A 13,027-nucleotide genomic window follows, 5' to 3' on the forward strand; every position below is an offset into this window, starting at 1 on the left:
TTTTTTTTTTTTTTTTCCATATGGTTTCACGCTCTCCAAGCTCGGACGTTGCTCCCTCCCTTCCCTGGTCCTCCGGAAGGGAGAATTTGGACCAGGGGCGGCGGGAAGGCCGGAGCGGCAGGAGCCATCCCGGCCGCAGYGCGAGTGCTGCTGCTGAAGCCACCTCTTCCCGACAGCCTCTTTCCCAGCGCGGATCCTGGATCCCGGAGCGCCGGGGCCCGGCTCGTGGGCAGCGCTGTCCCCTCCCGCACCGTCCCCACGGGCCGCCCCGCAGCTCAGCCCTCATCCACGTCCCGAGCAGGAGGAACAGCCTGAGGGAGGTGTTGGAAGGGCCGGGTCCACGCGGCTCAACGGCCGAGCGGGAGCTCGGGCACCGGGGCTGGTGCCCACGGGAGCGGCAGCCTCAGGGAGCCGGGAGCCTCCGGCGCCTCCGCAGCTGCAGCGGAAACCTCAGCCACAGGGGCTCTCCTGTCGCTCAGCGGCGCTTCCAACGCTCTCCCGGTGCTCGGAAGCACTCCCGACGCTCTCCTGGCACTCGGACATGGTTCCGACGCTCTCCTGGTGCTCGGCAGCACTTCTGACCCTCTCCCGGTGCTTGATGGCCGTTCCGACGCTCTCCCGGCACTCTGCGGCCATTCCGATGCTCTCCCGGCGCTTGGTGGCCATTCTGATGCTCTCCCGGTGCTCGGAAGTGGTTCCCGACGTTCTCCCAGCGCTCGGTGGCCCTTCCAACGCTCTCCCGGCGCGAGCTGTGTCCGCTCGGCATGGCTGCAGGCGCTGCCAGGGCCTCCTCCTAGGGGCTGTGTGCAGCGGCACYGGGAAGCCCTCGGAGAGACGGGAACGTTGTCTGTGCTCGGCCACCAGGCGCGTCTCGCTGGGACAAGACACTCGCTGCCCCCATGCCGGGAGAGGGGCCCAGGTGCCGGCGGCCACGTCCCCAGCGTGTCCCTTGGCAAGGCCACGGTGCTGACGCCGCTTCCGAGGAGGCTTTGGAGACATTCTTGCTCCGTGTCGCTTCCCGGGCAGCCCCGGTCCCTCGCTGCTCCTCGCCCGTCCGATCGCGTCCTCGCGCCTTCGCCTCCTGCATCCCGGCCTCCGGGATCCGCCGGGAGACCCGTGTGGAGCGCGGGCTCGGAGAGGGCCCGGCAGGAGCCGGCGCTGCCGGGACGCTGCTCTCATCCAACCTCGGTGGAAGCCGAAGCGGCCAGAGCGGAGAGCTGAATCCGCACGGGGGTTTGGTGCTTGTTTGCAATGGAAGGTACAAGCCAGGCAAGGAAACCCCCCCTTGCCGGGGCTACATTCGCTTTTAGTGGCTTTCGGAGCCCAATCTGAGAATTCCTCTCTTTATATCCAGTCTCTCTTAATACAATTTTAATATTCTGGTTGATCCTAAAGATGCAACGTTAACTATAGAAACAGCAGCAGAAAAGCAGGGGCGGGGGGTACAAGACATTTTTTTTTTATACAAAAAAAAAAAAATCTTTTTCGTTGCTTACAAAACATATGCAAAAGAAGCTAAAAAAAAACCCAAAAGGCATCGCTATTTGTTCTACATAAAAAATCTCATAACTAATGTTCTTTTTTTTAAAAAAAAAGAAATATTAAGCTTAGGCACAATTTTGCTGCTGGCTGCTTGTGAACAAGCCAAGAGAACACGCCACCCCTCCTAACTGAGTGATATGTATTGACTGTTCCGCACTTTATACTTAAGGCAATTTTTTGTTTTCGTTTTGACAAAAAAGTGTTTTTTTCGTTTCGCTTTTCCACCCCTTACGTCACGCCGGGATCYGTCCACGTGTGTCAGTATTTGCAGTACTAAAGTTTATGGTTCGGGAAGGCTGCAGGTCACGCCGAGGGTCTGCTCCTCCTGCGCATCTCTGTATCCCAGAGGAACGACAGGAGCTGCAAGGAAACGGGACACAGGGGAGCGTCAGGGCCACGGAGCGCCCGGGCGGCCGCTCCCGCGGGGAATACATGGATTCCCGACGGCGCATCCGGGAGCAGCCGGGTTGAGGTGCGGGTGGAAGGCACGAGCAGCTCAATTCCCACCGACGCACCGGGGGCGACGCGCCGCGCCGGGGCGGTACCTTCACATGTGTCCCACGGGGTTGTGACCATCTCCTAGACCAGGATGGGAAGCTGCGAGCGTCATCTGGGGATCTCCCACCACTCCGGACACCTTCTCCTCTTCCCGCCGCTTCAAGCAGGCGGCTTTCGGGTTCAGGTTGCGCTCTGGGCCAAAGAGAGCAGTGGGGGAGCTGGGGGCGCGCGGCGGCGGCACCGAGGGGCGGCGGGGCCGGCGGCCGCCCCGCATCCGCGTCCGCAGCGCCCTGGGGCCGGCCCCGAGCTCTCCAAAGCTGCTCGGCGGGATGCGGGAGCGCCGGATCCCGCGGGAAGGCGGCGGGGCGGGCACGGGAGCTGCGGGGCCGCGCGCGGGAGGGGAGGCGCAAGCCCCGCCAGGCTCCTGGCCGCCGGGTCCATACCTCGTACTTGCTGCTCCAGGCCCAGAATGACCTGCACCGCTTGCTGTAGGATGATCAGTTTGGTCTGCGCTTTGTCCGTTTTTAAGTGCATCTGACACATGCGTCCCAGTTCTTTAAAGGCCTCGTTTATGTCCCGCACACGCACCCTTTCCCTGGCGTTATTGGCCATTCTCCTCTCCCGGTCCCTCAGATCTTTGTCCTCCAGTGACAGGGCCTCGTCTGTACTGCTGGGTTCACAGCACCACAGGGGTTAGTCAGGGGGTGCAGCGACACGGGGGCGCCTGGTTGCCGTGCTGGGAGTGCTCCTGGTGTCCGCTGCGAACGGCCCAAACGGCCTCGCGCCCGCAGAGCCAATGGTGCCGCCGGCGCCCCGAGGTGCTGCCAGCGCCGGCGCGGGGGCTTCTCCCCGCCACGGCGCCCGGCTTCTCGGCCCAAGCTCCGGGGTGCTCAGGCCAAACGCACTGGGGTTTTTCCCCACTGCTGCCACAGGCAAACTTGGYGTTTGGGGAAGATTTGCTGCAAAAATCCCATCTGTGGCAAAATGGCCCTGGCACCCTCRGTTAGTCCCGGAGGGCGAAACTCCATCCGGGGCTTTCCGCGGAGCCAAATGGCTGAAGGGCAGCCTGGACGGGGCGAGTCGGAGCTCGGGCGCCGGCACCGTCCCGCGCAGCGGGAGGGCAGGCAGGGCCCCGCTGGCAGCACCTCCCGCCGGGCCCGGCCCCTCCGCACCCCAATTTACGGACGACCTTCTCCTCCAGAGCAAAAATTCTCCTAGGAAAAACGCTGCGCCAAGAGGGTCCTGCGCGACCTGCGGCTCCAGGGTGATGCTTCAGCCAAGGGGGGCCGCGGAAGCGAAGCCTTCCCGGGGGGAAGAGCCTCTGGCTGTGCCCAGCGGYGCGGGGGGAGGCCAGGGCTGCCCGGGGCAGCCTGTGCCCAATGGAGGGTCCTCGGTGCCCTGGTCCCATCTGTGTCCCCTCCTGGTGTCCTGGTCCCACCTGTGTCCCCTCCTGATGCCCTGGCCTTGCCTGTGTCCTCTCTTGGTGTCCTGGTCATGCCTGTGTCCCCTCCTGATGCCCTGGCCTTGCCTGTGTCCCCTCTTGGTGTCCTGGTCCTGCCTGTGGCCCTTCCTGATGCCCTGGCCCTTCCTGTGGCCCTCGCTGCTCGGGGTGCCCCTGCACCGCACGGAACCGTCCCTGGGACGCCCCGAGGATGCTCCGGCTGGGATGGGAAGGGCTGCCGCCCTCCCGGCCCCGTCACGCGCTCGCCTGGGCAGGAACCCGGCTCCTTCCCGTCTGCTCGGCACGAAGGCCGGCAGATTCCCGGCAGGTTCCTGGCAGGTTCCTGTCCCAGCCGGGCAGGACAGAGCCGGCTCCAGCTGCAGGTGAGCGCTGTGGGGGCGACCAGGTTTGCAGGGCAAAGCTGGGACCCCCAAGTGACCGGGGTGGGACGTGAAACAGGGCGGCCTGTCCCCCCACAGCCCCGCTGAGCTGCTGCTTCCCCTTCCTTGGCTGCCTGGTGGCCACGAGGTGCCCGCTTGRGCTCCATGCCCAGCGCCAGGGCCCTCTCCTGCTCCTCTCCCACCACGCGGCCGCAGCGCAGGGAGGCCGGAGGCCGCCTTAGCCCCTGCGCTGCGGCCGGGAAGGGGTTAAAAAGGGACAAGCGTGGGAGACCAAAGTGACCACAAAGTGACCACAGTGCCAACTGTGCCTGGCCCTGCCCGCCCACCGCCCCCGGGCTCTGTCTTGGTGAGCAAGCAGCAAGTACAAGGTAGAGAGTGGGACCACCGAGAGGTCACGGCTGGGGACTGTCTGTAGGAGATCAGAAAGAACAGAACCAAAAAAATAAAATAAAATRAATAAAAGGAAGGGGAAGGCTTTTTTTTTTTTAAATAAAAAGAGATAGGAAAAAATATACATGTTATGAAAGGCAAAAAATTACAAACTGAAGAGAGGCACAAAGGACTCCAACATCAATGCAACAGCAGAGGCCAGCAGAGAGGAGCAGAGCCAGGCACAAACCACGGGCGCGAGTGACAACAGCCTCTGCAGAGAGAAGGGGGTTACGGGCGCCGGGCATGCACCGCGCTGCGGGTTACGGCTCCCGCCGGAGCTGCCCGCGCCGCTCCCGGCTCTCCGGCTCTCCATCCCACAGCCCGGCAGCCTCCTGCCTGGCCACCCATGGTTTGGGTTTTCCAGCTGCCCGGCAAAGCCCTGGAAGCGCCRGCGGAGCGGATGCCCTTTAGCGTGGGCATGGAGGAAGGGAGCAGCCCTTGGAGGGACGTCACTTCTGCCTCCCCTCCTGTCGCTTTTTTTTTTTTTTTTTGCTATTTTTTGCAAATCTGGGCGAAAGCTGGAGCAGCCTCCGCATGCGGGGAGCGCGGGTCCCCCCGGGACCGGCATGCAGCATACGCGACAGCAGCGAGGAACCAAAGAGAACAGCAGTGATGCAAAAAAAAGGAAGGAAAAATAAACAACAAAAACGGGAAAAAAATAAAAACAACAACAAAAAAAGGCATCGGCAACCTTGGGAACCCAAGGCCACGGGCAGAGAGACAGTGCGAGGCACCACAGCACGTGTCACAGGAGACAGACAGACAGACAGCCCCGTGCCGACCAGATACGTAAAATATCACCACTCCGGGACCCTCACTGACCTCTAACTTGTTGCTCCAGGTTCAGTATGACTGATACGGCCTGGTGTAGGATTAGCAGTTTGGTCTGTGGTTTTTCGCTGTTTAGGTGCAGTTGGCACATGCGTCCGAGCTCTTTAAAGGCCTCGTTGATGTCACGGACCCGCAGGCGCTCACGGGCATTATTGGCGACCCTCCTTTCTCTCTCTCTCTCGGCTTTTTGCTCTGGGGGAAGAAGATCGTCCTCCTCATCCTCATCTTGACTAATGGTTTAAAATAAGAACGAGACAGGGACATTCCTCGCGTGCACTCTCAGCACTGGTCAACTCACAGCAAAGAAACACATGTTCAGAGAGCGAGCGCCGGCCCGGGGCCCCGCGCACGGCGACGCGCAGCCACTTTGCAGACAAGCAATTCAGACTCCTCTTCTTCTGGCTCTTAGTTCTTTGCATTTTTTTTTTTTAACAGAGAAACCACCAAAAAAAAAAAACCCCAAATCCAGGGCTTGTCCYGATGGCCAGGAGGTGTGGGGGAGAGCTGTGCCACTCTCGGACACGCTGGCCGGGCTGGGGACAAGCCTGTGCACTGCAGAGGCTCTGCCTGYTCTGCTGCCATGGGTCCGGCTGGCCAGCCGTGCCCGAGGAGGCAGAGGAGGGCGGGAGGAAGGAGCGGGCGCTGCCCTGGGTGCCCTGGCTGCAGCCGGAGCCCAGCCCCAACAGTAACAGAGTAAGCRAAGGGAGAGACCTGTTCAAAGAGCACCTTGTTCTGTTCCGCGACGGCTTCAGCTCCTTCTTCTCCTCTTCCGAGTTATCGGCCACCGAGGTGTTCTCCTCGTCCTCCTTCTCCTCCCTCTTTATCTCGCTGGTCCCCGAGGAGACGCTGCTTCGCCCCAGCGCCCCCGACAAGCCTGTGAGGAACCAGAGCCGCACRTTGGAGGTGTCCGACGCACAGAGCATGGGGGGCCCTGGGGTGCTGGCTCCAGTCCCCRGCTCCAGCAGCCGAAGCCGGGGATCGCGAGGCCCTGCAGAGCCGGGGCTCCCGCAGCGGCGCCGCGCACACGGAGGCTGCAGGAAGCCAGGACAGCCGCGCTGCTCCAGGCCCTCGTGGGGCCGTGGGGTGCCTGGGTCCGGCCGGCCCGACCAACCCGCCTCCCAGGTCCCACGTGCTGCAGAGCTGGAGCCTGAGCTCCGTCCCGGCAGGGAAGGGCCCAGGAGCCCTGGCAGGCAGGACGGGAGCCCGTGGGTCAAAGCAGAAGCCCATGCAAGGGGCTCTGAGGCGCGACCCCCCCGGCCCCCGCGTGGCAGAAGGGCCCGGGCGCGACGCGCGGGCGGCCTCACCACTGTACGTGTCCTGCTGGCGGCCGAGGTCAGGCAGCGCGCTGGGCTGCGAGGGCAGCGCCACGTGGTTGTGCAGCAGGTTGGCACCGCCGGAGAGCCCGTCCTCGGGGTGACCGCCCGCCACCTGCGGCGAAGGAGCAGCGTGAGCTGCAGTGCGGGCAGGTCGGCACCGCGCGGGCACCGTCATCCGGGGGGGCACAGCCCGGCCCTGAGTGCCTGGGGACCCTACGAGCAGCGCGGGCGGGACGGCACCGCGCGGGTGCCACCATCCCAGGGGGCACAGTCCAGCCCTGAGTGCCCGGGGACCCTATGAGCAGTGCAGACGGGATGGCACCGCATGGGTGCGGCTGTCTGGGGGACATTGCCCAGCCCTGCACACCTGGGGGCCATACGAGCAGTGCAGGTGGGATGGCACCACATGGGTGCTGCTGTCCAGGGGTCACCACCCAGCCCTGAGTGCCTGGGGACCCTACGAGCAGCAGCGCTTCAGCCTAGGCCTTCCTGGGGGCGCCCTCCCCATGGGTGCCGCAGAGCGGGCTCGGATGCCCACGTTCACAGGGGGATGCCAGGGCATTCGCTGCGTCCGGGCCRCTCGCCAGCGGAGCCGCGGGGGCGTCTGGAGCACAACCAGCCCTCAGGTACCAGTATCCCCACGTGCAGAGCGGGACGTGGTGCCGCGGGAACGGCCTCCAGGAACCCTGGGGATCTCGGGTGCCTGCACCCACCGGGCGGCCCAGCCACGGGCTCCCGTTTAAATGTGTCCCAGTCGAGCCAAGCTAAACTTGCACCCCATAGGGCTGCTCACAACAGCAGAAACGTCCCCCTGGCCACCAAGGGCCCCGCACTCACCAGGCTCGGGTGCCTGCTCCCCAGGGACATGACGGCCGGGGCGAAGGGCTGGCCCAGGCCGCCCACGGTGCCGCTGTGCGCGGGCGCCGAGCCCAGCAGCCCGTGCATGTCGCCGTGGTTGCTGGCCATGGGGGCCGTCTGGCCCACCGCGTGGTTCCTCAGCACGTGGATGGCTTCGTCCAACCTGTCTTCCATCTTGTTCTGCTGCGAGGAGGGGGAGGATGGTGAGGGCGGGCGAAGGCAGCAGCTCAAGCACACGGCCAGGCAGTTGATACGGGGACAAGCAGTGTCCCAGCAGGGCCAGAGGCCGGCTCCGAGGGCAAGGGCACGGCCAGGGCTTGTACAAGGGACTCTGCTCTGCAAGGAGCAGCAGAAACAGGGCAAACGGGCAAGGCAGGACCAGGCTACAAGGCGCCAAGGGGCTGGCGCTCGGCGCTGGCCTGGCGGCATGCGGCACCCAAAGGTGCTTCCCCACGGTCTGCTGAACCCCTTCGCAGTTGCAGAGAGGGTTTATTCAGCCGTTCACCCCAACACCTGAGAAGAGCGGCAGGGAGAGGGCTCGGCGGCACCTACCAAGGTGTGGAGGCTCCCTTCGTAGCTGGGAGATAAGGCACCCTGYGCGCTCGCCCGCGACCACTGCGACGTGCCTGCAAGCAGGGCGAGAGGTCGGCCCGGGGCCCGCAGCCGCTAGGTGGGGCTGCAGGCCCGGCCAGCGCGGCTGGAGCCGGCGTGCCGCGCCGCAGGGAGCTGCGTGGGGCTGCAGGGAGCTGCGTGGGGCTGCAGGGAGACCCGTGGGGCTGCAGGGAGCTGTGTGGGGCTGCAGGGAGCTGCGTGGGGCTGCAGGGAGACCCGTGGGGCTGCAGGGAGCTGCGTGGGGCTGCAGGGAGCTGCAAGGGGCTGCAGAGAGACACGTGGGGCTGCAGAGAGACACGTGGGGCTGCAGGGAGCTGCAAGGGGCCACAGGGAGCTGCGTGGGGCTGCAGGGAGCTGCAAGGGGCTGCAGAGAGACCCGTGGGGCTGCAGGGAGACCCGTGGGGCTGCAGGGAGACACATGGGGCTGCAGAGAGACACGTGGGGCTGCAGGGAGACCCGTGGGGCTGCAGGGAGACCCGTGGGGCTGCAGGGAGACACATGGGGCTGCAGGGAGCTGCGTGGGGCTGCAGGGAGACCCGTGGGGCCGCAGGGAGCTGCAAGGGGCTGCAGGGAGACCCGTGGGGCTGCAGAGAGACTCGAGGGGCTGCAGGGAGCTGCAAGGGGCCGCAGGGAGACCCGTGGGGCTGCAGGGAGACCCGTGGGGATGCAGGGAGACACGTGGGGCTGCAGGGAGACACATGGGGATGCAGGGAGACCTGTGGGGCTGCAGGGAGCTGCAAGCGGGTGCAGGGAGACCCGTGTGGCTGCAGGGAGCTGCAAGGGGCTGCAGGGAGCTGCAAGGGGCTGCAGGGAGCTACATGGAGCCGTGTGGGGCTGCAGGGAGATGCAAGGGGCTGTAGGGCGCGATGTGGGGCTGCAGGGAGCCCTGTGGGGCTGTATGGGGCCACACAGGGCTGTGCAGGCCTGCAGGGAGATGCAAGGGGCTGCAGAGGGCCACAGGGAGCCACACGGGGCTGTGAGGGGCCGCGCGGGGCTGCAGGGGGCTGCACTGAGCCACATGAGGCTGCACAGAGCCACAGAGGCTGCATGGGGCTGCACTGGCTGCAGGGAGCTGCATGGGGCCACGTGGGGCTGCAGGGAGCTGCATGGGGCTGTGGGGGCTGCAGGGAGCTGCATGGGGCCGCACGCCCCTGCGCACAGGCTGCCCACGCTGCCCATGTCCGGACCTCACCAGGGCTTTACATTTATATTGACTGGGCGAGGAGGCAGCCAGAGGGCCTGGCTGCTCCCAGGCTCCGTCCCTCAGCCCCGGGGGTTGCTCTGACTTTTACAGCATGGCGGGGCTGGAAATCAGGGTGGAAATCGCTCTGCTTCCTCCTGGAAGGAAATCTTTCCAAGGTCTCCGTGTCAGGAGCAGGGCGTTCACCTACCTGCAAGCCCCTGAGGGGAGCCGACCGGTGTGGAGGGGTTTGAGGAGAAGTTATTGCTAGAGTGATCCGGGGAGTAAATCTGCAGCAAGAGAAGTGTGGCAGGGTGAGCATCGCCCAGCCCTGGGGCTCCGTAGAGGGCACTATCCCTGGCACTTCCCACTCCCGCCCCGCTGCTACCCTCCCGGCCKGCGCGTCCCCATGCTCGCATCCTTYCCTTCTGCCTTCCCAATGACAACATTCTCTGTCCCCTTGTCGCCATCCCTGGGGCTGGAGTGTCCCTTGGGCACCCTCCGTTGGGAGTAGGGAGCCCTGGACCCGCGTGTCCCGCTGCCAGCGCTCAGAATTAAGTGCCAGGCTGGTGCACATGGGGCTGCATCAGCCGTTTTAAATGGCCGCTGCCTCCGTTTCCCATTGAAAGCGGCTTTTCCGCAGCCCCAGGGTGCAGGATGGCAGCACAGAGCCCCCAGGTGAAATAAAACGTGGGGGRACCCCGTGTCACCCCCCCGAAGCTGCTGTGTTTCTGGGGCGGGCGGTTTCGCCAAGGTTCTCGTGACCTCCTCCCTGCGCCTGCCTCGAGGGTCCCCGTTCTCCGGGGAAGGATGGAGCAGGGAGCCCCAGGCCGGGACAGGGAGGAGGCCGGCACGCAGGGCAGCTCTTACTGAAGCTAGTGCCTTGCCGAGGGCGTCTCCGGAGCTCCCGGCCGTGGTTCCGCGGGTCCCTGCTGGGAGAAGACGGAGGCGTCAGTGCCCGCTCCCCGGACACTGCTCCCACCACCAGCCGCGCGAGCCCTCCCTGGCCATGGGTTCTGCGCCTCAAGCTTCTCCTTTACTGCTCCTCTTTGCACATGGACAGGAAACACGGAGAGGGAAGCAGCTCGCTTCCCTCTGCTCGGAGCAGCAGGAGGGCACGCGCATCCCGCGGCTTTCCCAGCGCTCCGGGATGGGGCCCGGCTGTGGCCAGGGCGGGGGCCGCCGCCTCCCCCGCGGCCTGGGGCACCGTGAGCCCCTCGATCCCCTCCTCCCAACACGGATTGTCCCCGCAMCACGGTCAGGATCGGTCAGGATCGTGGCTTCCCAGGGACGCCAGGGAACTGCAGCAACAGGTTTGGTAACAGGTTCAGCAGGGTTGGAGACAAAAGCGCTCGGGGGTTAACGCGGCATTGGAACCGGGCGCCAAGGTTTCCATTCCTCATGGGGACGAACAGCTCCTCACCCCTCCCCGCGCTCSGGCTGAGCCCCTTCCCACCCCTCATTCACCCGTGGCTCCTCCACTGCTCCTAGTCTCATTCCAGATCTGACAGGCAAGGCGCAAACCCTCGGAAGCTCCTTAGGGAGCTGCAGGCTTCCCCTGGCCTGGCTATCCAGYAGCAGGAACCTGAGTCTCTTCTGCATGGAATAAGCCCAGGCCTGTGTCCGGGACACAGGACATGGAGGGAGGGTCGGGGTCTCCTTGCTCCATCCCCGCACCTTGGCCATGGGGCAAAGGGAAGCGTGAGGAAGGGGGCACTGGGGCAGCTGGAGCTGCCGGGCCGCACGTACCCATCATGGTGTCCGTCCCGCTGATGGGCGGCGTGTGGCTGGAGACGCCGTACGGCGTGGAGGCGGAGGAGAAGCCGGACACGGAGGGCAGCCCCCCGTTGACCTCTCCTGAATGCAGCTGGTAGTTCTGCGGGGAGAAGCGCCGGAGAAGCCCTCAAGAGGCTGCGGGGCTGCAGCGCCCGCCGCGTCCCGTGCCGCGGTGCCGCCGGGAGAGGCCGCGCGCGGGGACGGCGCCGCACACGGTACCATTCGTTCGTGCTGGTGTAAACTGCTGAAGGCGCCGGGCTGCGGGAGCGGGGAGGAGGAGCTGCCCAGCATGGCCCCGTACCCCGCCTGGCTCATGGCGCCGGGGGAGCTCCACAGGTCGGGCGAGGAGTGGAGCCCGTCTGCAAGGCGAGCGCGCAGCGGTGAGCGGTGAGCGGGGCCGCGCGGAGCCGCCGCCGCCGCCGCGGGCCAGGGCCTGACCTGCCATGTAGAAGGCTCCGGGGTACACAGTGCTGGCGGGTTTCGAGGGGGGATATCCGGCCGGGTCCCTGCTGAAGTCATCACCTGAGTTGGATGGATACACCTGGAGAGAGCAGGGGAGACGTTGAGGAGGGCGCGGGGACCCCAGCCTGCGCAGAGCCCCCGTCCGGCCTCTCCCACGGGAGCCCAGGGAAGGAAGCGGCCGAGCCCAAGGGAGGCCATGGAGCAGAGCCCAGACCGGGCAGGAAACCCGYGGCCCCTCATGCCCAACTGTGCCGCTCACGGTGTCCCCTGGACCCGCWCGAGAGGCACTGGGCTGCGCTGGGAGTCCCAGGGAAAGTGGATCTCGAGCCCCGATGCCCCCCTGCCCTCCCGCCAGGGCCCTGCCCCGGCAGCGCTGTCAGCTCCCCAGCTCCCTTTTCTGCGGTCAGGATTTTGATGGGTGACCACAAGAGCAGTTCTTTCTGGACGTGAAGCCAACAGCGTCCAGGGGCTGGGGCCGGATCCGGGAGGTGCTYGGCTTCCCAAACCATCTGCAGGGATCAGCTTCCCTCCGCGCAGGAGCAGCAGGGGAAAGCGAGGCAGGAGGGACACCCTCCCATGGCGGCCAGAGGTCTTAGGACCCCAGGCTTCAACCCCTTTCCAGGGAGACCCTCTGGAGCCAAGGAGGCAAAACCCAACATTGGGAAGACCCCAAAACGAGGGTGCTCGAAGCGGAGCAGTTGCTTTGATGGGAGGCGCTCCGCTCCGCTCATGGAGCTTCCCATCAAGCTCTGGGCAGTGCCACCCAGGTGTGTTATTTAGCAGCACTTAAAGCACTAAAAAAAAAAAAAGCCGTGGTTTCTTTTTTTCTCTCTCTCTTTTTTAAGTAACTAAACCCATCCTAGAAAGCCTTTACCGAAGGCTGCGTGAAAACACCTAGGTTTTAAGTAGAAATCCGATGCGTAAAGAAACCGAAATGGCACCCGAAATTACGTGAGAGCCCCTGACAGGGCCTGTTTGCATCATTGCCGACTCATCCCGAAACCGGGCTGCTTTTTTGGTTAAAAACCTGCGAAAGCTGAGGCTGGCGCCGGGGCCGCGCCGCCCGCCTGGCAAGAGAAACTTGCCTTGAGTTTCCCCTTCCTGACATCCCAGTGGGATGAGGCAGGAGAGGGAAAACTGGGAAATTTCTGCCTTTTTATTCCATCGATAAGGAAAAAGGGATGAAAAATAAACAAAGAAAAGGGGAAAAATAGGCCTTTCCCCTGCCGAGTTTTCCTGGGTTGTGAGGGCAGCCAGTGGCTGCCGTGACCTGGGAGCATCTTCCTCTGCCGGTGCCTGGTGTTTGCACCGCGGAGCTGGTTGGGAAGGAAGGGAAATGAAAAGAGGGGGAAAAAGGGAAAAGAAAAAAAGAGAGAGAGATGGAAAGGGGGAAGGGAAAATGTGGATAGATGCAGACAGCTGCCCCATGCTGGAAAACTAAACCGGGAAGCGTTTGTGCCCTGGTGCTGCGCTTGGGGGCTCGCGCGGGGCTGGGGCGGCCGCGAGGAACACGGATCGGCAAATTGCCTTTTCCTCTAATTTGATTAAGTGTCGGGAGCCAGGGCCTGGAGCAGCGCCCGTCTGAGCGCCCCGCGGCACCTGGCAGCGCTGGCGCGCGGCCAGCGCGGGCGGCAGCTGCGCGGGGCCCCCGACGCGCCGCGGGTCCCGGGGGGCTCAC

General features: G+C 64.7%; 1 protein-coding gene across 8 annotated transcripts in view; it reads right to left on the reverse strand.

Moving 5' to 3' along the window:
- Positions 1 to 698: 698 nt before the first annotated feature.
- TCF3 (transcription factor 3) overlaps positions 699 to 13,027 on the reverse strand; it is a 41,252-nt gene continuing 28,923 nt past the window's right edge. For 2 of the 8 annotated variants that reach the window (XM_026035204.1, XM_026035203.1), the window contains exons 8-19: positions 11,326 to 11,428; positions 11,107 to 11,246; positions 10,861 to 10,987; positions 9,982 to 10,043; positions 9,323 to 9,401; positions 7,872 to 7,945; positions 7,299 to 7,502; positions 6,450 to 6,573; positions 5,857 to 6,019; positions 5,137 to 5,375; positions 2,088 to 2,232; positions 699 to 1,902 (exon numbers count right to left, since the gene is read on the reverse strand). In XM_026035204.1, the coding sequence (XP_025890989.1) occupies positions 2,090 to 2,232; positions 5,137 to 5,375; positions 5,857 to 6,019; positions 6,450 to 6,573; positions 7,299 to 7,502; positions 7,872 to 7,945; positions 9,323 to 9,401; positions 9,982 to 10,043; positions 10,861 to 10,987; positions 11,107 to 11,246; positions 11,326 to 11,428 (1,458 nt within the window). In that variant the 3' untranslated portion in view covers positions 699 to 1,902; positions 2,088 to 2,089. Of the gene's footprint in view, positions 1,903 to 2,087; positions 2,233 to 2,483; positions 2,711 to 5,136; positions 5,376 to 5,856; positions 6,020 to 6,449; positions 6,574 to 7,298; positions 7,503 to 7,871; positions 7,946 to 9,322; positions 9,402 to 9,981; positions 10,044 to 10,860; positions 10,988 to 11,106; positions 11,247 to 11,325; positions 11,429 to 13,027 lie in introns of all 8 variants that reach the window. The other 6 variants (XM_026035205.1, XM_026035207.1, XM_026035210.1 and 3 more) reach the window with 6 other exon arrangements.

Source organism: Nothoprocta perdicaria, unplaced genomic scaffold, assembly GCF_003342845.1.
Source record: "Nothoprocta perdicaria isolate Ctin4 unplaced genomic scaffold, notPer1 scaffold_157, whole genome shotgun sequence".
Classification (NCBI taxonomy): Eukaryota; Metazoa; Chordata; class Aves; order Tinamiformes; family Tinamidae; genus Nothoprocta; species Nothoprocta perdicaria.